The following is a 27,396-nucleotide window of genomic DNA, read 5'->3' as shown; positions in this document are numbered from 1 at the left end:
GCCTGGCAAGCTGGACTCCGATTTACGAATTATGATGACTGATATTAATGAGTGCTTTTATGTTTTTTATATAATGGAAAGGTAGAGGACAAAAAAAAACTGTGTGATTAATGCATGGCATCAAGTAAATTCGTCATTTTGCATATGGACTAAAGACATTATCCTTTTCGTGGCCCTTGGTCACTCGATCAAAAATAGAAAAACTACGCAATCTTTTCTTTCCGCTCCCTGGCAAAAACTCCAGCATTCAAGATTTCCCCAAGTCTATGACATCATGACTTGTGTAAGCGGCATCCAACTGCATCAAGATCTCGGACACGTCTTTTTTTCTCCTCCCCCCTTGTTTAGTCTGAAACGTCACAGTGCGCGGCCCGACCACCCCCACTGCTTGCATGGGAGCATGCGATGTGAAATAGTGGTGACGTCGTTGTGCGTCCCCCCTGGAGCGAATGGATTTTGATATCGTGATGTTTGAGGCGGGTTGCATGTACATGCGTATGCGTATGTACGAGTATGTATGTGTGTGGTATGTGAGTGGCCCCCTCTCCCATGTGTCTCATCGTCGTCTTCTTGTGAGGAGTGCATGCATGCGTGAAATCACATTGGTTGATAGAGTGAAGAGAGACGGAGGGGGAGTGAAATTAGACAGAGAGAGAGAGAGAGATGTATCGGAGTATTAGACGGGAATATTTTGTATTCTGCCCCCAAAAGAAACGTTGTAAATACGGCAACAGAAGGAATCGCACACAACCCTCACGAAGCGCCGGACAAATCGCCGCCTGTCTGCTTCCACTTCTGCGCCATGGCCATAATGTTGGACAGGTTCTTGGCCTGCTGGTCGTCCGCCGGGAAGACGTAGTCAAAGTACTCCTCGTAGACGTCCTCGTTGTCGCCGCCGCTCTCGTCCTGGACTCTCCTCCGGCGCTTGACCCTGCGCGGCATCTGCTTCTGCACGGCGTCCACGTCGGCGTCGGAGCCGTGCGTGCGCTCAAAGGACAACCAGGCGTTGAGCAGGCTGACGCGCTCCTCCTTGAGGTCCTTGTCGCGCATGCTCTTGTGGGCGCGCTCAAAGACCTTGCGGGCGCGGGCCTTTGCCTCGTCGCTGACGGGCTGCTCTTCTTGCTCCTCGTCGGCCTCGTCGTCTTCGGGGATGTTGATTTCGAAGTGGGCGTAGCTGATCCAGACCTTGACGTGGTCCGTCTTCTCGAGGAGTCGCTCGTACAGGTCGCGCGTCCGTTCGTACTCGCCCTCTTCTTCTTCAAAGTCGATGTAGGCCTTCCACAGCAGCTCTGGCATGTCCAGCTGGGGCTGGCTGACGGCCAGTTCGAAGATGGCCCTCGCACGATCGAGGTCGTCCAGACCGCGTTCCAGCTCGGCAAACTTGATCCACGTCTGGCAGTTTGTTGAGTTGTACTCAACGTGCTTCTCGTATAGCTTCCGGCAGCGAACGAATTCAAACAGCTTCCGCTCTAGATCGACATAGCCGTCGAACAGCTTGTCCTTGGGGCACATGCCGATCGCACGCCCCAGCAGCTTTCGGGCAGCCCCCAGGTCGCCCTGTCGAACCTCAAACTGCGCCGCAAGCAGCCATATCTTGGCAAACGTAAACTTGGTATGGGGTATCAGATTTAGGCATGTGGTGTAGATCTGCCGGGCGCGCTCTACGTCCTGGCCCTCGAGCTCCTCCCACACCGCGTAGAATATCCACAGGTAAATGTATCGGCGCCAGTGCCGCTTCTCCTGGGTTGGGGGCACTTGGGCAATCGCTCGCTCGTAGACATCCCGGACACGGTCTGCATCCCTAGATGCCTCCTCCAGGCCGGCGTAGTCGAACCACGCATCGTAGTTTTTAGGGTTCTCGCGCACCTGCTCCTCGTAAAACACCCGTCTCTTTGAGAGGACCACATCCTCCACGCCGTCCTGGTCGCCAAACTGCTTTTCGAATGTCGTGTATGCCGAGTGCAGCAGTCTTGATTTTGATCGGGGCAGGCGGTCAAGGGCGTATTTGTAAATGGCTCTCGCTCGCTCATATTCCTTGAGCTTGGACTCAAACCTAGCGTAGGCAATGAATAGCTTCTCGTCGACAAAGTCATCGCCCAGAGTCTCAACCGCCGTTCCAAAAACCTCACGAACCAGATCGCTCGTTCCGTACTCTTCCTCAAACTTGGCCCATTTGATCCAGTTTCGGGGCTCAGGGTGGACCATGGTAAAGGTCTGGAAGATCTCGCGTGCCCGGTCAAACTCGCCATATCGCTTTTCCAGTTTGATATACGCACTCCATGCCGCCTCATTTGGTCGCCATTGCATCCACCTATCAAAGACCTGTCGCGTTCCGGGGATGTTGCCCAGCATCTCCTCCATGTAAACGTATTTGTACCACATCTTGTCGACTCGGGGCAGCCGCGTGACTGCGCGGTCCAGCAGATTTCGGGCATGGTTGATGTTTCTCGACTTCATCTCGGCCTCGATATATCGCGTCCACACCTGGACATCATTGGGATGGACATCGAGACAACGCTCGAAGACGGATCGAGCGCGGGCAAACTCTTTCTGCTCCAGCTCCCACTGCGCGTACTGCAGCCAGTTGCTGAGCTTGACGCGATTTCGCCTGACATAGTCCTCAAACTCCTTTCGCTTCCGGCCCTGGTACTCGTGAAGTTCTTCGAGATCGGCGAATCGCTGAGTTGGCGCCTGGATCTGAACCTCCTGTCGGTCGACGGCCTCACGAAGCAGCTGCTCGGCACTGATCTGGATGGGCGCAGCGGCCTTGTTTTTGACCTTGGGGGGGCCACGCGACGACTCCATTGTGCCGGATAGCTTGTGCGACGGTTGATAAAGACGATTGCGTAGAAATCAAATCTGTGATTCGCCTCGATTAGCTGAAACGAGCTCTTGCGGCAGCCAGAGATTGCCCACAGAGCCCCAAGCAACTGACGAGGCTTTGAAATTTGGGAGAGGCAGAACAGACAGACGTGCTTGGAGTGGGTACAAAGTACTTAGCGGCGCCTTATCGCAGCGATAAGCGATTGATTTGGTGTGATGGCGCACGGACCACCCGACTTTGCCTACTGCTGCCTCCGTTGTTTCTCAGCCTCGCAGCTTCATTCAAAACAGAAAAAAAGAAGCCTAACAAAGCAATTTGTAATCCTGCAAGTTGCACATCACCCGATCGAAACAATCATTCTCCCTTCCTCTTTTCTATTTCACAAGACACAGCCGTGACTAGAGAGAAAGACTTGTCCGCCAGCCAGCCGCCACCATGTCGACAGTCGCCGACGACCTGCTCAACGATTTTGGAAGCTCAGGAGACGAGGCAGATGAGCTGGACAACGAAGGTCTCGTACTCACAGAAAAGCCGGAGAAAGCAGCGAATGGCGATCGCGATGCCATGGATGTGGACGATGACGACGACAATGACGAAGGCTCAGAAGATGAAGGCGCAGGTGCATTGAACGACATGGAAGATGCAGAAGCAACCAAGGCAAAGGTCGAGAAGATGCAGCTGGGTGCCGTCAAAGACGTCCGCAGCGTGGCCAGTCTGATGCAGACGCTGGAACCTATCCTCGAGGTTAGTAGATCCCTCCCCATTGCCCCAAAACCTCTTCGGATGGCTTGTTTACATCGTTTTCGAGATGAGCAATTAGCCCTGACGTGTTGGCTCGACTCCTACAGAAAATCACATATTACCAGTCGCAACCGACGGCGCAGCAAACCAGCGTTGGCAACATTGAAGACCACCCCGAGTACCACCTGTTGACGCAGTCCAACAGCCTATCGACCATGATAGACGGCGAAGTCGCGCTTGTGCACAAGTTCATTCGCGATCATTACTCGACTCGTTTTCCCGAACTAGAACGCCTCGTTACGACCCCGTTGGAATATGCCAAGGTGGTGGCCATCATTGGAAACGGTCCCATGGACTCTGAGAATATCAAAGTGCTTCAGACTTCGACAGACAACCCTCTTGGCGTCGGACTAAAGGCTGTCCTCGACGGACCCTCACTCATGATTGTTACGGTGGAAGCCACCACCTCGAAAGGACATGAAATGGTGGCCGAGGAGCTACAACGAGTACGACAGGCCTGCGAAATGATGATTGCCCTTCACAGAGCGAAGCAGACTCTCACAGAATACGTGCAATCACGAATGAACATTTTCGCACCCAACTTGACGATCCTCATCGGCTCACTCACGGCTGCACAACTCCTTAATGCTGCTGGAGGTCTGACAGGTTTGTCCAAGACACCAGCATGCAATATTCCTTCCTGGGGCTCCAAGAAACGACAGGCCGGCCTAGCAACCAACATCGGCATCCGTCAGCAAGGCTACCTCTACAACTCTGAGATTATCCGGGGTATTCCCAACGACTTGAAGAAGCAAGCGATGAGAATCGTGGCAGCCAAGCTCGTCTTGGCCGCACGAGTCGATCGCATCCACTCCAGCGCCGACGGCTCAACAGGAGAGCAACTGAAATCTGCCTGTCTAGAAAGGCTGGAGAAGCTTACCGAGCCCCCGCCTAACAAGGGACAGCGAGCGCTACCCGTGCCGGACGATAAACCCGCCCGAAAGCGAGGTGGTCGTCGGGCCAGGAAGGCCAAGGAGGCGCTCGCCATGACGGAGCTGCGCAAGGCCCAGAACCGCATGGCATTTGGCAAGGAGGAGAAGGAGGTGGGCTACGGCACGGGCGAAGGCACGGTGGGCATGGGCATGATTGGCCAGTCCAACGACGGACGTATTCGCGGCATGCAGGTCGATCAACGCACGCGGGCCAAACTCGGCGTCAAGAACAAGGGCTGGGGCGGCGCCAGCACACTGGGCGGAGGCACAGCATCATCCATTGGAGGCTTTGGTATGGCTCCCGGCATGGACCTCCGCGGCAAGGGGCTCCGGACATCGGGCGTGGGAAGCACCGTCGGCTCTGCGACCGGTACTCAATCATCATTGGCTTTCACTCCCGTCCAGGGCCTAGAGCTGGTCGACCCCAAGGTGCGCGCCGAGCTCAGCCGAAAGCGCAAAGCAGAGGAAGACAAGTGGTTCAAGGGCGGCAGCTTCACGCAGGTCGGCAACGGCGGCGGAGGTGGCTTCAAAGTCCCGGACCTGCCGGCGTCGAAGCGGGTCGATACCGGAGCTTCAAAGATGGGCCCGCCTCCGGTGCCGAACCGAAAATGAGGACCTACCCGGTAGGAAAAGGGGGATTCAGATGCTTTGAACTTTTTTTTTTTTTCCCTCTATACGTTGATTATGTTGCGTATTGATGGTTGTTCACCACGGTATTGGAAGGTGGTGCTGTTTTATCTAGGCGTTTAAACTACCAAGGCTCGCTCAAAGAATGTGTGTGTATATAGAAATACTACCAAATACCATCCTCTAAACGGAAGGGCAAATGCAGATTGAGATTATTCAAGTACACCAAAGACGCGTCTTTGCTCCTCCTTGCCTATAAAGTCCAAGCCGTAGAAGATTAGAACATTCTTCTCACGCCAATCTTTCTCCTCACCTAGGCGGCGATCAATGTCGTGCCAAAACGATGATCAAAAAAGATGTACATGCATGATTGCAATCGAAATCAGATTCCCATGTGGCTGACACGCCCTTCCCTATTCGATGCCTGATTAATGCTCGAACTGCTTTTAGGGAAGAGCTACACTTTTACGATTACATACGAAAGTTAGGCTAAACGGCTTGAGCAGGTATAAGCTGCCAGGGACGAGGATCCCGTTCTTTTTCGTCTTATTTTTTTTATGAAATGTGACAAACGGACGGGATGCGATTATTGATGCGGATAAGGGGGGCGTGTGTGATCTGACAATGATGTGCGCTGTGATGGGCATGTTAGGTTACATTTGGGTTTTTGGTGATTTGCGAAAGATGGACAGGATTTACATGTTCGTACAGGCATGTATGTATCACAGGTGACAGATGACAGGTGTTGTTCAGTCACAGAAAAGTTAAAAAGTGAAAAGGGCTGCCTGTCACATCGTAATGTGATACCGAGATTCAGAAAAACGATGAAAACTGGATGGATGTCGTAGACAGTCACAGGGTTGTAGAAACTGTCTGTGGCTGCTCCATCATGGAAGCAAGATGTAGCCCCATGTACCAGGAAAGAAAGAAAGATAAAAAAGAAAATACGACGTTGCGAGCTGAACCAGGTTTGTTGTATCATTCCTCGTCCAGCCCCCCATGTGCTGGAATTTTTGTCCTTGTCCTGCATGTTGCGTGGCCATATGTACGTATGTACAACGCAATTGCGCGCAGGTTGGAATGGAGGCAACAATATCGAAAAAGAAAAAAAGGGTGCCAAAGGTGCTTCGTATGTACATACAGCAGGGAAAATCCAGCAAGATGTGCTCTATGCGGATACGAAATGGAAAATCCTCCGTAAGAGGGGTGTGTGTGTGGTGTGTGACTGGTCGTACTTTTTCTTTCTTCCCAGTCACAAGGGGCTACTTGAAAATCACAGATCTCGATGAGCAAAGACAGGGCCGGAGATCAATGCCCCGTGGGCAACGAGTCGAATTTTTCATGGGTACAGCTGCTCCCCTTTTCTCTTACCTTGTAGGAACAGGTACAAGTGAAGTATTGAGTGCCAAGTAACATGATGCGCGGGACGGGACTCTGTAGTGAGACTTTGTGATCTGGCCCCGTTGAGTGTCTTTTATCGGAATAGGGCAATACCAGCTACCGCACTGGCGGCGCCGGGAAGATGCACGTCAACTGCCAGGGGGCCCAAACATCGTGACTAACGGAGAGTTGGTGTTGTTGGCCGTGCAGTGTATTGTTTTACACAAGCCACATTTGAGCTCTAGCTGAAATAACAGCCGGGAACAAGGGGAAATAGTAAGGGGCAGAAAAACAAGAATCAGACTGCAAAAAAGTCAAAAGAAATGAAAAGGAGGCTGCTTCATGCACAGTATCAATGAGCCTAGGAGAGATAAATCTCCCTGCTGGCTAGTTAAAAAGCTCTTTCATCAAATTCGCAGAAGAAACCCATTGGGACATAGTCCAGCAGTGATGCCCAAAAGTGGAATGCCATAAGAACGGAGCATCTCGATCTCCTCCCGATTCACGATTCCTCATCATGAAAAGGATTTGAGCGCAAGACCAGGGAATGCACGGTCCCAGCGCAGAATCATTGTTGTGCCCCCCTTGGACAAGCCACCTATCGAGCTTCGTAAAAGCTGCCACCTGTGGCTGCGTGAAGTACGAAAGGAGCAATGATCAACAAAGAGTCTTCATAGTCGCACGCCGCTTGGGAGAAGAGGGACCATCAAGCAAAGCAAATCAAAAGGTACACGCCTTGTCCACAATATTGCATGCAGCAGCTACGTTTTGGAGTAGTACGGAATACGGAGTACTCCGAAGCTACTTTGTTGCTCTTCCAAGGTCCTGACATCCTTGGATCTTTAAAGACATGGGCATGCAATGCAAACACGTCCAAATTTTAAACTTGATATCACGCCAGTGGCAAAAGGGCTCGGCAAAGTCCCAATCACAGCGACGATTATAGTCTTGAGCGACTTTTTTTTTTTTTTTTTTTTGGTCCCTTAAAAAAAAAAAACAGGATACCGTGGGAAAGAGAAAAAAACGCAGCAGCCATCGATCGATTTCTTGAAAATGTCCATTGGGGAAAGGGGGTGTAGGGGAGAAAATCACTTGTCTTATCCGGCCAGCGAAAGATGGTGCTGTCGATCACAGACAGGGTTGACGTCGAGTTGACAGGAGGTGGACTTGCAGCTTGGTCGTCACTCCGTATGCTCGTACATCATGTCCAATGGTCGACGCGCCAGTCTGTTGGGGTCGCAAAACTGGCACTGCAGCTTGCGCATGGCGCATCGTATCTGCTGCTACTGCGGCTACTGCGAAGCGAAAAGCTTCACTTTCGTATCAACAACGTTTGCGTCGGGTATCTCATCTCGTCTCGAAGCTTTTGAGGGCTGACACAGTCGCATGCGGCCAACAAGCGGCTCCGTTGTGTCTTGCCCCCGTCCAGCTGGTCCTTGTCTTGTATCGTACCTGTGGCATTCGCTAGCTAGCCCGGCCCTCGTACAAGTCATGTCTGGTGCTGTTCTCGTACTCCGTACTGTATGTACAGTACCATCGCATCCCAGCATCCCAGCATCCCAGCCTGGTCAAGCTTTTTCCTCATGGCCATGTGGGGTCAGGCGGAGTCCCAGGGCTTGGGTCTGGGGAGACGGTCGAGCGGCTTTCTTCTCGCATGGCCGCCCGGATTCAACGATCCCTCCGCAAAAGTCGAGATCCTCGGTGCCATGTGCGTGGAGAGCAAACGGGGGACTTCAGCGATCGACAGAGCCTGCTGGTTAGTCAAGACGTCATCAGCAAAGGGGTTCACTTGTGTTATTTCTTTTTCTTTTTCTTCGTCTGTTCCCTCGCTGGCATCCCCTTGTAGCTGTGGCTGCTGCCCCCGTGGCCTCCGAGACTTTTTCTTCTCTCGTCAAATTCTCTTTTTGCCTGCTATCCATGTGCCTGACAAGCCTGAACTCTGCGGGCGGAGCTAAACCGCTGTTGACGCGCGGGGAATGCATCAGTAGAGCGCCGTGATTTGTTTATCCAAAAGCTAAAGCTTGTAGTACTCGTAAGAAATGGCAGAGGCGGCCCCGTCAGCAACGCAAAGGCCCTAATGCACGAAAAGGCTAACCCGGCCCGGGGATTGAAAGGGGATAAACAGACGACGGCCATTCGCTACCGTTTGTTCGTTGGGATGCCTCTTCCCTCTTCACACGAGCTCGGGGGCTGGTGAGGGAGGGCACGAGAGTTTGGAGGCGCATCCGAGAGGGCCCAGCTCAGGGCCTACTGTGCAGTAGCCAACTAACCACAAGGTGCCGAGCGCAGACAAATCGCTGCTCCGAGTTTCGAGCCATTCTAGAAAGGGCGAATACGCAGCGAACTGCTTGGTTCTGGACCTGCATTTGTGCTTGGCCATGCAGAATTTGCTGAGGTGGACAAAAGGTAAAACAGCGTCTAACCGAGCCGAAAGCTGTGCTTGATGCCCTGATGCTGTGGTACATAAGCTCAACCGTGATGCGCTGGACATTGCTGTACCGTACTGTACTTACATGCTCTGGTACGTGTACTCGTAGTCCCTGTAACTACAGTAGAGTCTACGGTAGAGGCACTCGTTTGGCGATGCAGCCACAAGCTAGCCCCGGGCTGGCAATGATCGCCTTTGGCTCTCTTATCTTCCCCCTCTCTTTTACACGTACTCGTACCTTTCGCCGGGCTCCCTTTTACTCGTCATTGTATTACTTGTTTCTTGTTGGATGTCTCCTTGTGCTTAGGCTATATTGGCCGTGTTTATTGTAGCCTCTCGCCTCTCCTTTTCTTGATATCCGCTTTACGCGCAATGACGGCGCGATACTTTGTTGTTGCTCGAAAACAAGAATTGTCAGCATCTTGTGTGCGTTCAATTTCTTGTAAGCCTCCCCAAGCCAGGCACTAGGTTAGGTACTGGAGCTGTGTGTGTGTTGCTTTCTCCAACTGCGGAAACTCGGGACTTGTTCTCTGGCTTCTGGCTCCCCTGCCCTGCCCTGGGATGGATGCCAAAAGTATCGCCGCTCCAAACTCCACCCCCTCATCAGCCACACTTGCCCAAAAGCCGGCTTTGTAAGAACCACAAAGCAAAGAACGAGCTCCAAAACAACAAGAAGAAACAGACCCCAATCGTGCTATCCAGGTGTCGCGCTTTAGCTTTTGCCTGGCAGCTGTACTCCGTACTGTCAATAGTAAACAACATGACGCTAATTTGTTGCCTCCTGTACGTGGCATCCGCGCCACTGGCCTCTGTCCCTTGGTAAAACGGCTATTCTATGCCGGCTGGTTGCAGATTGCTTCGGTCACCATTCTCTCATTGCCGTCTCTCTCGCCTTCTCGTGATATAATCTCAACCTTGTCTCGGACAACCCTCCGTGGCCTATCCTGGCTCCGGAACAGTGGTTAACGCTTGCTTGGTGCAAAGCCCGGTGCGAGCCTCCGGTGCAAGCCACTGGACATAAACCTTACGCTGCTGGACCCGGAGACGTCCTTCCGCATCAGTAAATGAGGCGTCACTAACAACTTGACTGCTTGGCCCTACGGAGTCAAAGGAGTCCAGTACTCCGTGTACTCCGTACTAATTCTCAAACCTGTCAGCCCTTGGGTGCATTTGTACAGATGCTTGGGTTGTTGGGCAGAGCACAGCGGCAGGACCCTGATTGTCCCTAAAAATAAATTGAATGAACAGACATGTTGGGCGTATCGACAGCTCGCTCATACGTTCATTCGTACGAGCATGCGTAGGCAAGACCCCTTGGATCGCCCGCGTCAGCCCAAATTCTGATTTTCCCATGTGGGCAGGTCAACGAACAGTGCAGACAGCGAGAGATGCACTCATGCACTGCAACTCTAGGGCGCAGCAGAAGCGACCACGAACGCTGGACGGAGGGAGAGGGGCAAATCCGGCACCCACGAAAACTGCATGCTCGTTGCAAGAATTGCATCTTTGCCCCTCTCGACGGATCTAGGGCATTAGCGCACGGATGCGTTGCGAAGGCCAGTGGAAGAGTGGAAGGGGGGGCCAAGTACAAGTATGTGAAAGTACTGCCCATGTTGTGCCGTGGGTTGTCGACGCAGTTCGCCATGTACCGTGGCCGTCATCGTCAAGTACCTGCCCGCGCGGTGTTTTCTGGATTCTGTGTCGCCGTGTGATTGGTTTGCGCCGCAACAAGAGAGTTGTGGCTAGGGCGCTCTAGCTTACTCGTGCCCGTGCATGTGGTTGCACTCCAGATGTTGTCCGCGGACAAAAGAAGAAGCAACACCGGGCACAGCGGAGTACCAAATCCTCTTAGAGGCGGCACAGGCAGCATACCCTTGAAGTTGGAACACTGCTGAGGACCGACCAGGAGAGATGCTGCTGTATGTAGGTACTCGTACCGTCCTTGCACAGGCATGGCGGGGTGGTGCTGCGGCCGTGCCCACAAGCAACCTTCACCTTCAGTGCTAGGAACCGTCTCCGGACGTCCCAGGAGATCCGCAGCCATGCAGCCAGCGCTCGACAGTTGCTCGATCTCTCCGATAATTGGCCATCACCGTGCTGTCTCCGTTGCATGCGAACGACCCTGGATAAGGCGCTAGCGCTTTTCCCTGCCCTTGCGCTGGTCTGTGGTCCCGCGTTCCAGTACTGGCATGTAGCGACTGAGTCGTGTTAGCCCAGCTTCGGCACATCAACCGGGTTTGGAATACTTGCTTGTACTTGTAAGCTCTGCAAGTTAAGGGCCCTTGGGGACCCCTCAAGACCCTTGTCCCTTGGGCTCCTCCCAGGACCCGTCTTTTTTTCCATTTGACCTCAGCCGGCTGTCATTGCACCCATGCTTGAGCAAGTCGAAAGGGATCCGAGCTGTGGGTGTGGCGCCGAGGGCTAGTTGCTCCAGTTCCAGTTGCTCCAGTCCCCTGTGGGATCCTTTAGGGCTTTTTCCACAGTCACGATGACGACACCATGAGGTCAAAGTGGCCGAGTTGAGGCCCTTTTTCGAGATGCGCATTTCTGCCAGAATCACCGGGTTTGCGAATTATGCATGACCTGGCCGTGATATGAAGATCCGCGGCGCAGCTGCCTGATTGCAAAAGTGCTGTCTCTCTTTTTTCCGCCGGCATGGCTGTGATTTGATGTTTGATGCAGGAAAACTTTCTTTCCCATGGCGCTATGCAAAAGTTGGAGCAAGGCTGGCTGCTAGCACACTCGCTGGGGAGACAAGAGCTGAAGCTTAGCATTGGCGTCTACTCGTACTTTGTAAGCGCGGCCACCCAGGTCTGGGGTACTTTGCCCCATCTTTAAACTTGCTTTTTGCATCCAACCCGATGCTTACCTGCTGATAGTGGTGCGCTCACTAGTCCATATGTACGGAGTACCTGCAATCTGTAATCTGTGTTAATGCGTCGAGTCTTATCGGCAGCTCGCTGACCTTGTACCACACAGTACAGCACGAGTACTCGACAACTTGCTGTCAAACATGTCGATATGAATTCAAGGCTCCATAAATGGAACCCCCCCTTTTTTCTTTTCCTCTTCCCACTGCAAAATAAACCTCTCGTGTCTCTCTTGTTCTTCCAAAAGGAGAATTGCACCGAAGATGGAGCGGCGCTGTTTCTTGGTTTGATGGGACACCCAATACGCTTGATGGGGCCCAGGGTCGGAGAGTGGAAAGTCGAGGTTGACGTGACCCTCGGCTTACCGTGACGTCAACCATTCACCGCGAAACGCTGCGTTCCTTGTACCTAGTATGAACACAAGGGCCCTGTGATCCACCATGGTGTCGTAAAGTGCCTGCAATCGAGATTTCGCTGCTGAGGGTCCTCCCAACTCCGGACATGCCTGTAGTACAAGTGCAAAAGCCAAGAACGTGTGTTTCGTGCCTTGACCAGCCCTCCACTCACAGCCCTTGGTCGAACGCCAGAAGAGAAGAGAAGAAGGGTGAAGAAGGGGAAAAGAGGGCCCCCAATTGGGACAGAGCGGCCCACCGTGATACCTTGGTTTAGTATTGACTGGATTCAATGTTGAGGGTGCTAGAGGCCCCGAGTGATGTGACGGCGTAAAAGTATCGTGGCTGAAGCGCGCGCAGTTAGATGCTTGTCTTATCTTGCGCTCAGCAAAAGCGAGGTGCGGTGCGGAAATAGAGAAAAGTCCGGCTGAGGATAAGGAAAGAGAAAAGAAGAGGGAGATAATTTAAAAAAAAAAAAAAAAAAAAATAGATTAAACAAAATCGACAAGAAGCGAGAGACGAAAGAGAAACAGTTCACCAAACCCCATCGCCGTGCAGCGTGGAGCAGTACTTTGGCACATCCGCTGCCTGCTTTGAGTCGCAGACACACACGTTCCGCGCTTGTGCTCAGCGTAACCCCAAGGCGCTAAAGAGGCAGGATCTTCACCGGCTGCACCTCGACAGCCAAGCGAGACAGAGGCGGACGGTGGCGCATGCACGTGTGGTCGGGCCAAGCAACGGAGATGGAGATGTGAGAAAAGAAGGGAGAAATGAGAAAAGATGATAGAAAACGCCCGTATTGAGCCCTCGGGTTCGCAGTGCAAGAGAGGTACTTGAACCCTTCCTTCCTGTAGTAAGCTGCATGCTTTGCGCAGAGTGAGAGCGACGGACCCTCAAGTCGGTACATGCTTGCGGTACCTGCGGTACTTGCAGCCTGGAGTTGAGGGTACAAGGCCTCGAGTAAGCGTGCGCGTTCAAGCCACACGAGGCGTGCCCACGGTACCGGCGACTGCTCCAAAAGATACAAGCCGGTACGCCAGGGTGACTGCATCCTCCCCTCTTCTCCCCTCCAAGCGACTCCACACACCCCTCCAGCCTGGGCCCCGCTTCCCCCCTGCCGGACCCTGGTTCCCTGCCCGGCTAACAAGCTGTGGCTGCTGTGGCCCTACTTGCCCTACTACAGCCCGCTAGAGCCTCTAGGGGACCCCCTGTCGCCGCAGCTCCAGCGCCCGAAGCTGCTCCCCATGCAGCTTGCAGGGCAAAGCTCGCGCCGGGAAGGTTTTGGCTTGGCTTGGCTTGGTAGGTTTTTTTTTTTTTCTAATACTCCTGCTATGACAGAAGTGACCATTTTTATGGCTCTTGGGCTGCGAGCAGGACTGTACATGTATGTACCTTAGTCCCTGGGCCACGCAAGGTACGTACAGTACTGTACTGTACTGTACCTTTCTACATGTACATCCCCCATCCAAGTCCAGCGCAGAGATTACGGAGCAAAGTGGGAAGTGGACTTTGTCACTCGATCCTCGATCGATGGGATGGATGTTCCCGTTGCGCCTCCGGCTTTGACAAAAACTCCATCACATCCCTCTTGCGCCCTTCTTTTCTCCCACCTTCTCCGATCTCTTCGTCACTTATTACTCGGCAGTGCTGCCCTCCCTCTTATCTCGCCTTTACCTTTTACCCTTTTCCCTTTACCTCCCCTCACCTACTATACACTTACATCTCTACTACCTTACATACTTCTCCCTCTCCCTAGGTACTATACCTTGCTCAAGCGCAACAAGCATCCTCGCCTGACATTGTTGTCCAGCAAGCGTCGTCTCTTCGTCGCCTCGTCTCTCGTTTGATAGCACCGGCAGCAGCAATTCGTGCATACAAAGTCGGCGCCATCTGAGATTGGCCTGATCTCGACCCTGCTGATACTTATACGTCTATACCACACCTCATCGGAGGAAAAGATTAGCGCGCGACACACAGCTACCTACCACCTGTGTGCTATCTGCCTCGGCTCTATTCTGAGGAGATCAAGAAGTAAAAAAGCAACAAAAACAGCAACAAGAGCAAGAAAAGAAGCATTTGCAACTGCGCATATCCAAACCGGGATCAGAAAAACCATTTGCGCCGCTTCTGACCAATTCGCATGTGTCCGCCGTCCCTCTTTCCTCATTGCGACTCCTGCAGCACCAACGGCTCCTGCCCTCCGTCTTAAACGACATTAAGCGAAGCTTCGACAAAAGCTGCCACCTGCTGTACCTTTTTCTACCTTTCGAATTCATTTTTCCATTTCCTTTTCTTTTCCCTTTTTCCCCCTCTCCCCATCTCTCATACAACGCGCATCTTTCTCTCAAGAATCAAACATCGGTTCTTGAAAAGTGCCCGTTCTGCAGCTTACTGAAACGTCAAGTTGGAGAGAAGCATTTCCAGAGCGGAAACTCCGGAGCTCTACAGCTTTCCTGTCTAGAGAGCTCAATTTCACTGCGCACAACACAAAACGCAGACAACACGCACCACCGAATTATTTCTTCACCCAAATTCGAACCGGCATATTGCCAATCCTTTGTCGCAATGCACGCTCGTGACGCCGCAGGCCGCAGGGTCTCACTCCTCAACGAGGATGACTTCAGCAACACTGTCGACACTTCCACTTACTACCACCCCGTGCATCCTCAGCCTCCTTCTCGCAGCGACTCGTCCTCACCAAACACACCCGCGCTCCTGAGGTCGGACTCGTTTGATTCTCAGCTTAGCGATGTCATTTCGCCCTTGACGCCTCCGGGTGATTACAACTACGGAATGATGCGCGCTCCCAACTACGTCTTCGGGCACGAGTACGCTGAGGGCCCTCCCGCTAAGCGCACTGCCTATGGGGCTCTGAGTCCCTCTGCCTCTGGCGAAGAGGACAGCTCCGCTGCGTCTTGTGTTCCCGAGCGCCCCGTTAAGCGGTATCCCTGCCGCTACCGTGAGATTCATGGATGCGAAAAGACCTTTACCACCTCTGGGCACGCTTCGCGCCATTCCAAGATCCACACAGCTGAAAAGGCGGTTCACTGCCAATTCCCGGGATGCCACAAGAAGTTCACCAGAGCAGACAACATGAAGCAGCATCTGGAAACCCACTTCAAGGACAAGTCGCGAAGCTCATCGGGCACCCAGCGCTCTAGCAAAACCTCGTTGGCTTCCAATGCGCGACGCAGCTCAACTTCATCCAGCCGAAGCCGCTCCTCCACCACAGGGCCTGACTCTTTTGTTTTCTGGGACTCCAGCGAGCTTCACCAGAAGCAGAGCCTCTTGCCGACGTCCCCGCTTACACAGCCGACCGGCAATGCGGGCGACTGGGATACCAGCATGAGCAGTTTTGATCTCCCATTGCTGAACCGTCCCTCCGCAGTTGGCCGCACCCCCAGTGGCCTCGACACGTTGGCCATGGCCATAGCGTGCCAGGAAGGCCGGATGGCATTGTGAGGAGAAGTAAAAAACTCTGCTGCACCTCTTTCATCTCCCCTCGCTTCATTTACCCCTCCACCCTTGGACAAACTTGTCAGCAAATCCACTTAGGCACAGCCTGGGCGTTGCGGTTACATTACATGGAATACCGGAGAGAGAAAAAATCAACACAAGAAGAAAGAATCCACAAAAAAAAGAAGGAGACAAGAACAGAGTAATTTTTAATGCCCCGCCAACCCGCAACGACAAAAAATAAGAATGGAATTCGGATACCGCCGATTTATACTACAAATCTGCGGCAGGGGAATATACAGAGCACACTCGGTACATATACGATCAGGGGCGGAGAACTTATACACTGGCGGCTGCCCCTGCGGGATGTCAAATGGCGTTTGGATGCGATTTGCTTTTAGGCATTGCCATTTATCATGATTTTTTTTTCTTCATTTTCATTTTCTCTTTACTTCACGTCTTTTCCTTTACTTGTCCTGACATTACCAGCCGTTGGCAATGCAGAGACACATTTTATACAAGGTTGCAAGATACACGAATGGCGCCTTGGTTGACTTAGCTTCATTGTTGCTTTCCTCCATTTCCTTGTCTAGGTACTCGGTTTTCTTTTGTCAGGGTACTGTTTTATACGCTTCTTGATATCCCATGCTTTCATACACGCCTCGATGATTGATGAATCTTTTCGAAGATGGTAGTTGGGGGAGGATGCTTCATCTTATCACATGGCGTTTGGCGGTATTTTCCCCTTAGATGAGATGCGCGCATGGGAAAAAAAATCGAGATGGTGTGTTAATGGCTACATGTATATACAAATGGCAGCTCTTCTGAGCTTGGGATGGGATGGAACTCAATTGATACCACTTTGTTGATTCTGATAACTCTTGATTTCTCTTTTGCATTGGTGATGGGTCTATGTTGCATAAAGGGACTCGTAGCAGCTCTCTGCGAGATTAATACCAGGCATGAATGGGTTGTATACATGAAGCCGGCCCGATGCATTGAGGCCCAGTCACGTTTCCTGAGTAAAAGAGTGCATATGAGTATCTGCATGCATGTGTAAGCTTAGTATTCATGTGGGAATGGACTGCTGAGCTCTTTTCTTTTTCCTCTGTCTTCTCTCTCTCTTTTTTCCTTTTCCCCCTTCCCCCCTTGTCCCGTCTTCCCGTTTGGTTATCCACTTCGCTTTTTTTTTGATCGTCGGAGTTGCCCGATTTTTGCTCGCTCTCGGCCTTGGGTAGCTATAGCTGGGTATGCGTCTTGGGCTTGGCGGCATGGGCACGGACGATACCGATTCAGCTGGCTGCAGATAGAAAAAAAATTTGTTTCTTTCGCCATTTTTGCGAAGCCTGGGGGCGTTAACAACTCCGCTTTTTCCGAGCTCTGGGGAAGAAACTGGGGAGATGGAGGCGAGGAGGTTGTAATGTACGTATCTGTGTAGACATCTATAAGCTATTTTTGTGCCGGGTGGTTTGGGCTTGTAGTGTTGAAGAAGCGCTTGAGGGGGGTATATTTAAGGTGAGAATAGAAGAGGGGTTTTTTCCTTTCTTTTTTTTTATCTATTTCTTTTTGTTTCTTGTGAGTGTTTGATTTGTAGGTGAGGACTATATGGCGAGGATTTCTGTGTTTGGGGGTTGCCGTAAGGTGAGGTGCAAGTATATGTATATACCCTAGACATCAACACTGCGAGCAGGATTTGTCATAACTGTCAATCAATGAACATCATTTGATGGAAATGTTGCTGGTATCTGTTTGACAGAATGTAACTGTGAGCACAACACTTTATGAGAGTTGTTTTATTATCGTAAAGTGAAAGAGAGTATGCGAGAATCTAGTTTTCTTCGAATCCTGTTCAGTTCTCGTCCTCCTTAACATATGAACACTCGGTACTATTTACATTCAGATCCCAAATTAACCCTTACCCATCTCACGTATAATATTTAAACGTAGCATTACAATGGATCACTATTGAATGAGCCTTCTAATCCCGTACCCTATAACGATCAATGTAAATACTCTTGCTGAATCCTAAACTTGCCTAATGACAGGCCATAACTCGCAACAAAGATGCCAATTTCACCCAAGCACATCTCATGAACACTGATAAAGTCGTCAGAATTTACAATATATATTCTACATACACACACATCTACCATCTAAAAACTGCGCCTCTATTCACCCCCCTTTTTACGTCCAAAGTGCTTCCATCTCTGTGCACGCTCTAGCCATCTCAAACTGTTCATCTGTTTGACACACAAGGACTTTATGTTTAGAATCTTTGCTGCTCAGCTCACGAACAGTTGCGTCTCCCGCTGTCTCAGCATTGTTAAGCGCCTCGTCAATGGCGAAACCCAGACACCCAGCTTGCTCAACTACAGCGCTGCGAAGACGGGCACTCCTTTCTCCGATTCCTCCCGCAAACACGATCGCGTCCACATCGCCTTTAAGCGAAACGTAGTAGCTCCCAACGAAACCGCAGATGCGGTCTACAAATAGATCGAAAGCCAGACGGTGCTGGGGTTCGTCCGAGGCGGCAATGACGCCGAAATTGGTAGTGCCTGTCAGGGATTTCCAGCCACTCTCCTTGTTGAGAATCTCCTCAGCCGTGGAGATGTGGAGCTTCTCTGTCGACGCCGGAGAAAGCTTGCCTACATCGCTGGCGTAGTGAAAGACTAGGCTGTTGATTGATCATGCTTGTCAGCTCCAAGTTTCCAGTGTAGAATTGGACAGGGTTGAAGACTAGAAATAGAAAACTGAAAATGCAAAGATTGGCTCACCTAGGATCTACGCTTCCACTACGAGTCGCACCAGGAAGCCCAGCCAACGGTGTCAATCCCATGCTCGTGTCCCAGCTCTTGCCATTCTTAATCGCACAGGCACTGGCGCCGCTGCCGAGATGCAGAGCAATAATGTTGAGTTGATCACGGCTCTTGCCGAGGAAGTCGGCTACGGACCTCGAGATGAAGGCGTAGCTGATGCCGTGGAAACCGTACTTGCGCAGCCGGTTCTTCTTGGCTATTGTTTGGTCGATTGGGTATGTGGAAATGTGCGGCGGTATGGTGGAGTGAAACTGCGAGTCGAAGCAGGCAACGTTGGTGGCGTCAGGGAGTTGCTTCATGCAAGAGTCGACAATCGTCAGCGCAGCGCCGTTGTGCAGTGGCGCCAGGTCGCTGAGGGCTTCCAGATGGTGATATGTGTCTGGGGTGATGACTTGAGACGAGCCATAGTCGCCTCCGTGGACAATGCGGTGGCAAGCAATGGCCACGTCGGATTTTGAGCTGATTTCTTTCAATTCAGCATCGTCCACCAGCGTCTTGAGCAACAAGGCAAAGGCATCATCTTGGCTGTTGACGGCAGTGTCCACGTTTTGGTCCTTGATAACACTCTCGCCACCTCGCGAATATTTCAGCTGAGCTGGCGGAGCCGTAAGACCGTTTACTTGGGCTTCAGCAATCTGGCGCGGCGCTGTTCCCTTGTCGGCCAGATAGACTGAGATTTTGACCGAGCTGGAGCCAGCGTTGATGGCGAGAATGACGCCCATGGCAGGGGGAGAGGATCTTGGGGCAGGCGAAAAAAGTAATTTGTGATTTTGAGCTGATAAATGGGAGCAATGCCCGATAAGGCGCGTCTGCACTTGCGTTGTATGTTTGTATAGAGATGTGTAGACTTGGACGCCGGTGTCTCTCAATAGCTCCGGAATTCAGCCCTTGCGCCGCCTTTTAATTGAATTGTCTTCCTCTTCAACTCCCCTCGCAATCTATACGATGAAAAAAATGGAAAAGATGGGAAGAGAATGTCGGTCGATGAGCTGCAGAAACGGGTGAGGTTGCTCATGACGCTCATGACGACACTGGAGATATCGATGGCCTGATGATCGCGGGGAGTTTTGGTGGTGCGGTGGGGGGAGCCAATAATAGACGCTTCTCATGCCACGCCATGCATATTAGCAAAGGTGACGTCCTCAATTCAGCCGGACCTGGTGTGGCGCTCCGGCTGACAAAAAGAGAAGACACCCGAAGCCCTTGATGGGGGTCCCTGATGGGGGTCCCTGATGGGGGTTGTGAAGAAATTGGGGAATCAAGAGGAAAAAGAAGGATTGACGAGGACTTCTTCCCTGGAGGCACGCATGGCCCGTAACGATTGCTGAGCCAAATGCAGGTTGGTCCAAGGCATTAATATTTGCATCACATATGCCGACCGGGCAAGAAACGTAACTTAATACGAGCTTTAAAGAGGCTTCGGCTCAGCCAGTATCAGCATCTCGACTGGGGAGGATTTCCGGCGAGGGCAGCTCGAAGTGATTGGGAGGAAACGGGACGCCGTTGAATTCACGGTCGGAGCTGTGGGCAAAAGCCCAGGATTCGATGAATCGCTTGTAGTCTGCAAATGCTCCACGTTAGAATGTTTGCTTTTCCACACAGCACAACACCGATTTTCTGTAACTTTGAGATCTGTCTCTCCCCTTACCTCGCTTATGTGTAAACTGAATAGAGAGGTAGCGAATATCTAGGGTGGTGGTTGCGTATGAAGGGCCCAGCTCGGGACTGGCCTGGCTGGCCTGGCCGGCGGACCGGACTCTTTGGCGGATGCGAAAGGTTCGACGTGATGAGGTTTCGTCGGGCACGCTTCCTCGGCGGCCGTGGACGTTGAGGCGGAGGGTTTTGGAGCGGTCATCTCGGTTTCGGAGCTCGCCGTCGAAGTGGTGAATGTCATACTCGCGGTACTGGTTGTCCGTCTTGTTGGCCAAGACGCTCAGGGAGTGAAAGGTGGTGTATCGGTCCCTCCAAAGCTTGAGCCTCTGAATGGCACCGATGCCCTTGACCTTGCCGAAGCTGTCGGTGCGGCTCTGCAGGTTGGACCAAACCACGTCGACGTCGTAAAAGTCCACCAGGTCCTTTCGTCGCAGGTCGCCCTGGAACTGAATGGAGGCCTCGACGGTGGTGAACTCGTATCTGACCTGGATGTACTGGTCATGAATACAGATGCCCTCGCCGGAGGTGTACCTGATGCGATGAGGCTCGTTGAAGGACAGGAAGCGTTCCATGTCGGGCGGGTCGTTAAATTGGCGATGCCGTGAGTGGAGGGTGTGAGGATGGACATCGGACGGTATGTCTGAGGGTACTTGACATGAGAAGATGATGAGCCAGGGGCAACAGAGTGAAGTGACGCGATGACGCAGCAACACATGGGACATTGGATAGATGAAGATGATGACGGCTTCTGCTTGGCACTTACAAAAATGTTCGAGCAGCTCGCTCTGGTAGCTGCACTGCCAGCGGATACGTCGCTGCTCAGACCCCACCACTTCCCAGGGTCCCAGATACACAGTTCGCTCATCGGGCGTGTCTTGAAATAGGGTTCTATCGAAGAGAAAAAAATAGGCAGGCATTGTCAGATCAGACGGGACTTTGCAACGGAGCACCATAAAAGGCCGGGGGCATCACGGAAGAAGCTCATCGTACATTGTGGCAGTGTAGCCCGGAGGGCCGAGGTCGAGAGGCCGGAGCGAGGCGGCGGGCACAACGGACTCGCTGGTGGAAGTGGCTGATATCGTGGAGATTTCCGACGTCTGCGTCCAGGTCGAATCTACGGGACTCACATAGGAGCGGCTGTACGTGGGCGGGCGGCCGAGAGACGACGAGGTAAAGGAGGAGCCGGACGAGGACGAGGCAGCCATGCTGTGCTTGTGCTGAGCTGAAGCGGGAGAAGAGGGCAGCCGGGAGGCAGCTCAGAGTCACCGAAGACGACTATCCGCGGGCTGGTGCGTCGTTGGAGAAGCTATCATGACACTGGCCGCACAAGAAGGAGAAGCTGGCGGCACGGCACGGCTTACGGAGCCGTCACGGGCTGGGTCTGGACAAGTCTGAGGAATCGTTGTCGCCATGCCCCAGCTGCGGAGGGGGGGAAAGGGATCAAGAATTTGCTGAGGGCGGTGGATTGGGGGAGGGGGAGGACAGGAAGAGGATTTCGGGATCGAAGAAGCAAAAAGAATGGACATGAAGCATGTTGCTAGGAGTCTCTCGGCTGCATAATTGCTCTGCTACTACTGCTACTACTAACTGCTACCTATCGTACGCACTGCTAAAGGGCTGCTACGAACTAGTCCCACGTCCTGCTGCAGGTGGATAAGACAAGGTTCAAGCTACTAAAAACCCTTAGTCCAGATATTACCGTCTGGCAGATTTGCTGGCGAGTTGCTCTTGCAGTTGTTACGAGGACCACGGAGTAGAACTAAGAAGAAAAAAGAAAAGAGGCTTGTTCTTCTTGTCCTGTCTCTATTGTCGCGGGGTTCTAGTGCAGCTCGAGACAAGTTCTGCACGGCCTGTCTAAGACATCAGATCAGCCTGGCAGGCAGTAATATCCATCTAGTATTACCCAGTTGTCGTAGTAGCATAGGAGGTACACGCTTGTACTGCAAATATTTGGGGGAAGCTCTCTTGCTCTTCTCTCTTAGGACAGCAACCCCCCCCCTGACCCGGTCCACTACAATGCAGAGCACCCGTTTGGTAGAGCCGGGCTGCAAACCCAATGCACGAGTTTCTTGAGTGAACCGCAAAAAGGGTGGTGACAGTGCATGGCCTTGTACTGGGTACAAACAGCTCGCAATTCCGCTGCTCGGTTGGTTTGTCGTCGATGCTCTGCTGCAGCTGCGGAATCGGTACCACGACAGCGCCCATGGAGACGTTCCGGCTGGGCGCTCCGCTGGTACTGGATACTTACTTGGGCCGGCGTGGCATCATGGACGGGCATGCGAGGCGTCTGTCTGATGTGATGAGGCGTCTAGCTGCGGGTTGGCGCGATGCTGCACAAAAACAAGCACCTTGCACGAGTCCAGTCTCTGCTACAGTAGCCTAGCGATGCCAACAAACTGCAAGAAAAACTGGCACCCGTGGCCGTGTCTTTGCGATTTGTGCTCACAACTGCTAGTTCGCTTCGTCTCTTCTCGGAAGAGGCTCAGGACCCGCTCCACTGGAAGCGAAGATAGCGTGCACGGGGAGCTGTCCGGCCGCCTGATTGGCCGGTGAGCCGCCGCCATGCCGTCCAGAAAGCTGCACTTTGGGGGCCGGGCTCTCGGAAAGGCTCTGCCCACAGTACCGAAAGGCTCCAGCACCTTATCTTCAGCGGATGAGCATTGGCGTAGCAGCAAGATGCCACGGCTGAAAATAAATAAGTAAAAACAGAGGGCGTCGGCCAATCAGGGCGGGCTGCTGGTGGCTTCATGTTGCAGCGGCTGGGCACGGCTGTTTGTCTGGGGGTTGGCTGTTTTGTTTTTCAGCTGCCTCCAGTCAATACTGCCGTGTATACGGAGTATGGCTCCGAAGTATATATGTACAGCAACAATGCGATGCAAATGCGATGCGACGTCTGTGTGTTCCAGGCCCATCAATAACGTGCTCATCCTTTCAGACCCCCCCAGCAAAGGCCTAGAAGCGGCCATCAGATGCCAAGCTGCCCGCGAGTATTAGCGCAACAGTGACCGTCGCCGGGCTGTTAATCGCCACTGCTGGCTTCACGCACATCGCCTTAGCGGCTGGCGGCTTCGCACCGTTAAGCCGGTACCGACAGCCACCGCTGGCCACCCCCCACATGTCTTCAGGAACCGTCTCCAGCGCCGGCCACCACGTGCTCTCCCTGACACCTCTGGCCGGTCTCTTTTTTTGCGTGAGACTTGCATCTCGATTTGCCCCGTGGGTGACTTGGCTTGACTTGACTTTTGGTTTCGATGCCATGCCAATCGGTACGAGTGAGTGCGTGGTCTCGTAGTTCCGGTACGGAGGACGAGCGAGGCCGTTTGCCGAGCCCCCGCCCTTGTATGTGTGTGTGACGATGACATTCTGACCAAGAACTTTGAGTCTCTTGTTGATTTGCAAAGTATTGATGACAAAATTGGAGGTTCGCACTAGTAGCATGTGCAGCGGTTTCACCCGTCACATTGGTGGTCGAACATGTAATTACACATGTAGGCGATGGAGATGTAGAATTAGCATGAGGTAGTAGTACTAAGGTAAAGTAGTAAAGTAATGTAGCACTCGAAAACCCCCAAAAAGCTACATCACAACCGAATCAGACCCCAAAAATCCCGAAACCCAATCGCCCATCCCATCTTCAAAATCCACCGTATTCGTAGTAGCTCTACCTCGCTACTCTCGCTCTCCCACCCAAGTCTGGAATCGTGCCTCTACCAACCTAAGACAGGGAAATAAAGTGGGAATTGGGCGAGGTAGCGTTCGGCACGGGCGATGGATGGAAGGGGACCCTTTTTTTTTTTCTTCTTCATCTTGGGAATTTGCATTGCACGGCACGGGATGACCTGACTTTGACCACAAGGTTGGTGGGCTTTCCGCATATTAAGCTACCTTACTATTGCCAGTCTAATCTGGGAGTTTGCAGCGTTAGACTATTACAGGCTCTTCTTCTCTGTTCAATATAGTAGTACCTAGCAATTCCTAGTACAGATACAAGGGCGTATTGCCTGCTTGGCCAACTTGGCTCAGGTATCAGGTAGTATCACGCATCAATCAATCAGGTAATGCCACCCCCCCAGCCCAGACGCTGTGCCTGCTGCTAGTTAGTCTACTTGTACCTAGTCCGCATTTCCTCAGCCTCAGATGCATCCTCACTCTTGGCAACCTAATGCTCCAATACTTTGGCCACGCCTGGAGCTGCTGCCGTCAAACGCGTCACTCTTTAACAGCTGCGATGGCTTCTTTGCCTGCCCGCTCGCTCTAGAACGCCTCGTTTTCGTCTTCCCTTTGCCATCCTCGCCGCTTCGCCGAGACTTCATCTGTTTTCTTCTTCTTCCTTGCGCTCCCTTTTCTTCTTCTTTTCTTTTCCCTCTTCCCTTTTCCTTCTCTCTCCCCCCTTCCCCAGTTTCGCTCACAGTTTGATGCGCCCGCCATGAGATGCTAACGTCAAATCGTGTCTTCCGTAATGAGCCAGACGCTGGGACTTGTTGCGCCCATTTCTGCCTGTCGCTCGACAATCGTGCCATTTTCCCTCTTCCCCCTCGGGCCCCGTGTCTCTCAACTGAACCCGCTCGACAACCAAGGGGGGAAATAAGGAGAGAGACTGTCTCAGAACAACCTACACAAACCTCCAGCCGCTGCAACCCACCCCGCCAAAGTATCTACTATCTGCTTGGGCGCATTCGCCCGAGTGAGTCTCGCGGCCAATGCCCTTGAATCTGGGGAACAGCTCCGGGCGGAGAAATCGAGGGTTTCTCGGCGCCGACAGCTCTGCCTTGTCGTCCCAAGACGTCCAGGTGCGTCTTTTTGCCCTCGCCTCGCATTTATCCATCTCCTCTTTACCCTTATCCAAATCCTTCTCCATTGCTCCATATCTCCATATCTCCATATCTCCCTTCTCCATCCTCGCTGCAACCGCATCTGCATCTACTACTATCCTGCGTCTGCGAATCGAAAGAACTGGGCCTCGCCCCACTGCCGCGCGCAAATCGAACCGGATGCCTTGCCATTGCCACGAGCTTGCCGCCTACATACTAACAAGTTCTTGTCTTATCTGCCATAGGATCGACATCAGTTGCGCTACGAGCTCGACCTCAACTCCTGGAACCTCCGCATCTGGGGCGTTGCCGCCTCGGGCTTCCTTACCGATTCGTACGTTGTCCAGCCTTGTGATGCTCTCTTCCTGCCCATTACCTCTCTTCCTCTTCTTCCTCTTACTCGACTTGCTCCTCATCATCCTCTTGCTCCTACATTGGCCATTGCTGTATCCCCGTATAAAAGACTTGTCGTCACCAGAAAGTATATACGGCGTCCCTCCCCACTAATCTTGTTGCTCTACAGATACAACCTCTTCTCTTCCAACGTCATCCTTGCTTCTGTTGCCTTTGTATATTGGCCTCACGGAGGAGAATGGACTAGCCTCCTCATCAACTTCTTTACCCTCTTTGGGTCCATCGTTGGACAGGTCCTCTTTGGCTACCTCGCCGATCGCTTTGGCCGTACTCGTCTCTATGGAATCGAGCTGGTTCTCGTCATCGTCTCTACCATCGGCGTAGCTACTAGCAGCCATGGCTACGGAGACATGTCATTCCTCGGCTTGTTCATCTGGTGGCGCTTTGTCATGGGCATTGGTATGCTTCATCTCCCTCCCCCTTCTTACGCCTGTAACTTACCATTCTACCAGGCATTGGAGCCGAATACCCCTTGAGCGCAGTCATAACCTCTGAGTGGTCCAGTACTCAGTCCAGATCGAGCATGCTTGCCAGTGTCTTCCTCATGCAGCCTGTTGGACAAGCCCTGGCTCAAATCATTGGCTTGCTAGTCCTGATAGGGTTCAACAACACGCACCACCTCAGGGAGATGCGATGTGGGCTCGATTCCTTGCATGAAGAGGAGTGTCGCCGAGCAGTGGACGGCATCTGGCGCATCGTCATCGGATCAGGCGCTGTACCCGCTCTCCTGGCCATCATTTTCCGATTTTTCTTGTTCGACTGCGGTCTCTACAGTCTCGAGGTGAAGAACAAGCCTGCTGTTGCCATCATGAACACGCAACGTGTCTACGGTGCCCCATCTGGCACTACCACTAATAATGTCCAAATGAACCCTCCCAATGGCATGCACCCTGAAAACTCCCCCGGGCCAATGCCAATCCAGTTTTCTAGAGAGGATCTGCACAACTATTTCATACGGGATGGCAATTGGTACTATCTCCTTGGAACATCAGCGGCATGGTTCTTTTTGGACGTGAGTTTCTATGGCCTCTCGCTCGATAATCGAGGAACTCTGGCCGATATGTGGGCTACGACGAAGCCAGCAAAAATCAACAGCCAGCTTTCATGTTGGAACTCGTCGCTGCCAGGAGGCAATTCGACAGTGCCCGGCTGGGTCACGGCGGGGCTCCCTGCTTGGCAAACGGACAAGACGGAGCCGTGTAACACCATTTACGACGTGCTGATACAGCAGACCAAGCAATATATACTCACTGTTTCCTTGGCTTCCATTGCCGGAAGCGCCTGCTTCATATTTTTCGCGAATCGCATTCCACGCAGGCGATGGCTTACAGTTTCCTTTTTCGTTTTGGCGATTCTCTTCATCATTACTGGCGGCGTCTACTACGGTGTCCACCAGGAGGCAGCCGCCCCTGCGACAGTCGTGTTTGTGGCCATTTGCCATTTCATGTTTAACATGGGTAAGAATCCTCTTTAGACACGGCTCCAATTCTATTCTCCCCGCTCAATGCTAACATGTTATTTTTCTCTCCTTGTTCTAGGCGCAAACACACTGACATTCATCATACCGGCTGAGATATTCCCCACCTGCTACCGATCGACCTGCCATGGCATCTCAGCAGCAGCGGGTAAGTTTGGGAGCATCGTCTCTCTATTGATTGTATATGGCATCAACCAGTCATACAAGAGCTCCAGCCGCCAGGGCCTGATTTTCCTCCTCTTTGGCTCGGTGGCCGCCTTTGGCGCCGTCTTTTCCTGGGCCTACCTGCCAGATCCACAGAGATACGTGGACGACGGCGAAGGAAAGAAGTATCTCGAGACGAAAGATCTTGAAGAGCTCGGCGAGGGCCGCGTCAGGGCCCGGCAAAGCGGGGAGGTCGTCACGTTTAGCGAGAAGTGGGCGGATATCAGGAGGCGGAGGAGGGACAACCAACTTCGACGCCCGTCTTCATGAATTATTACATAGCTGTATAGTACTTTATACCTTTTTCTCTT

The 27,396-nt window shown here is 52.5% G+C and overlaps 6 protein-coding genes across 6 annotated transcripts; 3 read left to right on the top strand and 3 right to left on the bottom strand.

The window, feature by feature from the left end:
* Positions 1-753: 753 nt before the first annotated feature.
* Positions 754-2,805, bottom strand: T069G_05191 (HAT (Half-A-TPR) repeat domain-containing protein; the record flags this gene model as incomplete). Its single annotated transcript, XM_056172401.1, has 1 exon — positions 754-2,805. The coding sequence occupies one exon, from the start codon at positions 2,803-2,805 to the stop codon at positions 754-756; it is 2,052 nt and encodes a 683-aa protein (XP_056029259.1).
* Positions 2,806-3,259: 454 nt separating this feature from the next.
* T069G_05190 (snoRNA binding domain, fibrillarin domain-containing protein) lies at positions 3,260-5,169 on the top strand (the record flags this gene model as incomplete). Its single annotated transcript, XM_056172400.1, has 3 exons — positions 3,260-3,568; positions 3,673-3,910; positions 3,956-5,169. The coding sequence occupies 3 exons, from the start codon at positions 3,260-3,262 to the stop codon at positions 5,167-5,169; spliced, it is 1,761 nt and encodes a 586-aa protein (XP_056029258.1).
* Positions 5,170-14,819: 9,650 nt separating this feature from the next.
* On the top strand, positions 14,820-15,716 carry T069G_05189 (uncharacterized protein; the record flags this gene model as incomplete). The annotated part of the gene is made up of 1 exon (XM_056172399.1): positions 14,820-15,716. The coding sequence occupies one exon, from the start codon at positions 14,820-14,822 to the stop codon at positions 15,714-15,716; it is 897 nt and encodes a 298-aa protein (XP_056029257.1).
* Positions 15,717-17,894: 2,178 nt separating this feature from the next.
* On the bottom strand, positions 17,895-19,248 carry T069G_05188 (acetokinase family domain-containing protein; the record flags this gene model as incomplete). The annotated part of the gene is made up of 2 exons (XM_056172398.1): positions 17,895-18,384; positions 18,485-19,248. The coding sequence occupies 2 exons, from the start codon at positions 19,246-19,248 to the stop codon at positions 17,895-17,897; spliced, it is 1,254 nt and encodes a 417-aa protein (XP_056029256.1).
* A 702-nt stretch (positions 19,249-19,950) lies between these two features.
* On the bottom strand, positions 19,951-21,384 carry T069G_05187 (uncharacterized protein; the record flags this gene model as incomplete). The annotated part of the gene is made up of 4 exons (XM_056172397.1): positions 19,951-20,087; positions 20,175-20,819; positions 20,943-21,067; positions 21,170-21,384. The coding sequence occupies 4 exons, from the start codon at positions 21,382-21,384 to the stop codon at positions 19,951-19,953; spliced, it is 1,122 nt and encodes a 373-aa protein (XP_056029255.1).
* A 3,495-nt stretch (positions 21,385-24,879) lies between these two features.
* Positions 24,880-27,355, top strand: T069G_05186 (sugar transporter domain-containing protein; the record flags this gene model as incomplete). Its single annotated transcript, XM_056172396.1, has 6 exons — positions 24,880-24,969; positions 25,236-25,324; positions 25,514-25,803; positions 25,857-25,885; positions 25,955-26,861; positions 26,943-27,355. 6 exons carry the CDS (start codon positions 24,880-24,882, stop codon positions 27,353-27,355), a joined length of 1,818 nt encoding a protein of 605 aa, XP_056029254.1.
* Between the last annotated feature and the right edge of the window lie 41 nt (positions 27,356-27,396).

This window comes from Trichoderma breve, chromosome 3 (assembly GCF_028502605.1).
Source record: "Trichoderma breve strain T069 chromosome 3, whole genome shotgun sequence".
Lineage (NCBI taxonomy): Eukaryota > Fungi > Ascomycota > Sordariomycetes > Hypocreales > Hypocreaceae > Trichoderma > Trichoderma breve.
This window is presented reverse-complemented; position numbering and strand designations above follow the sequence as displayed.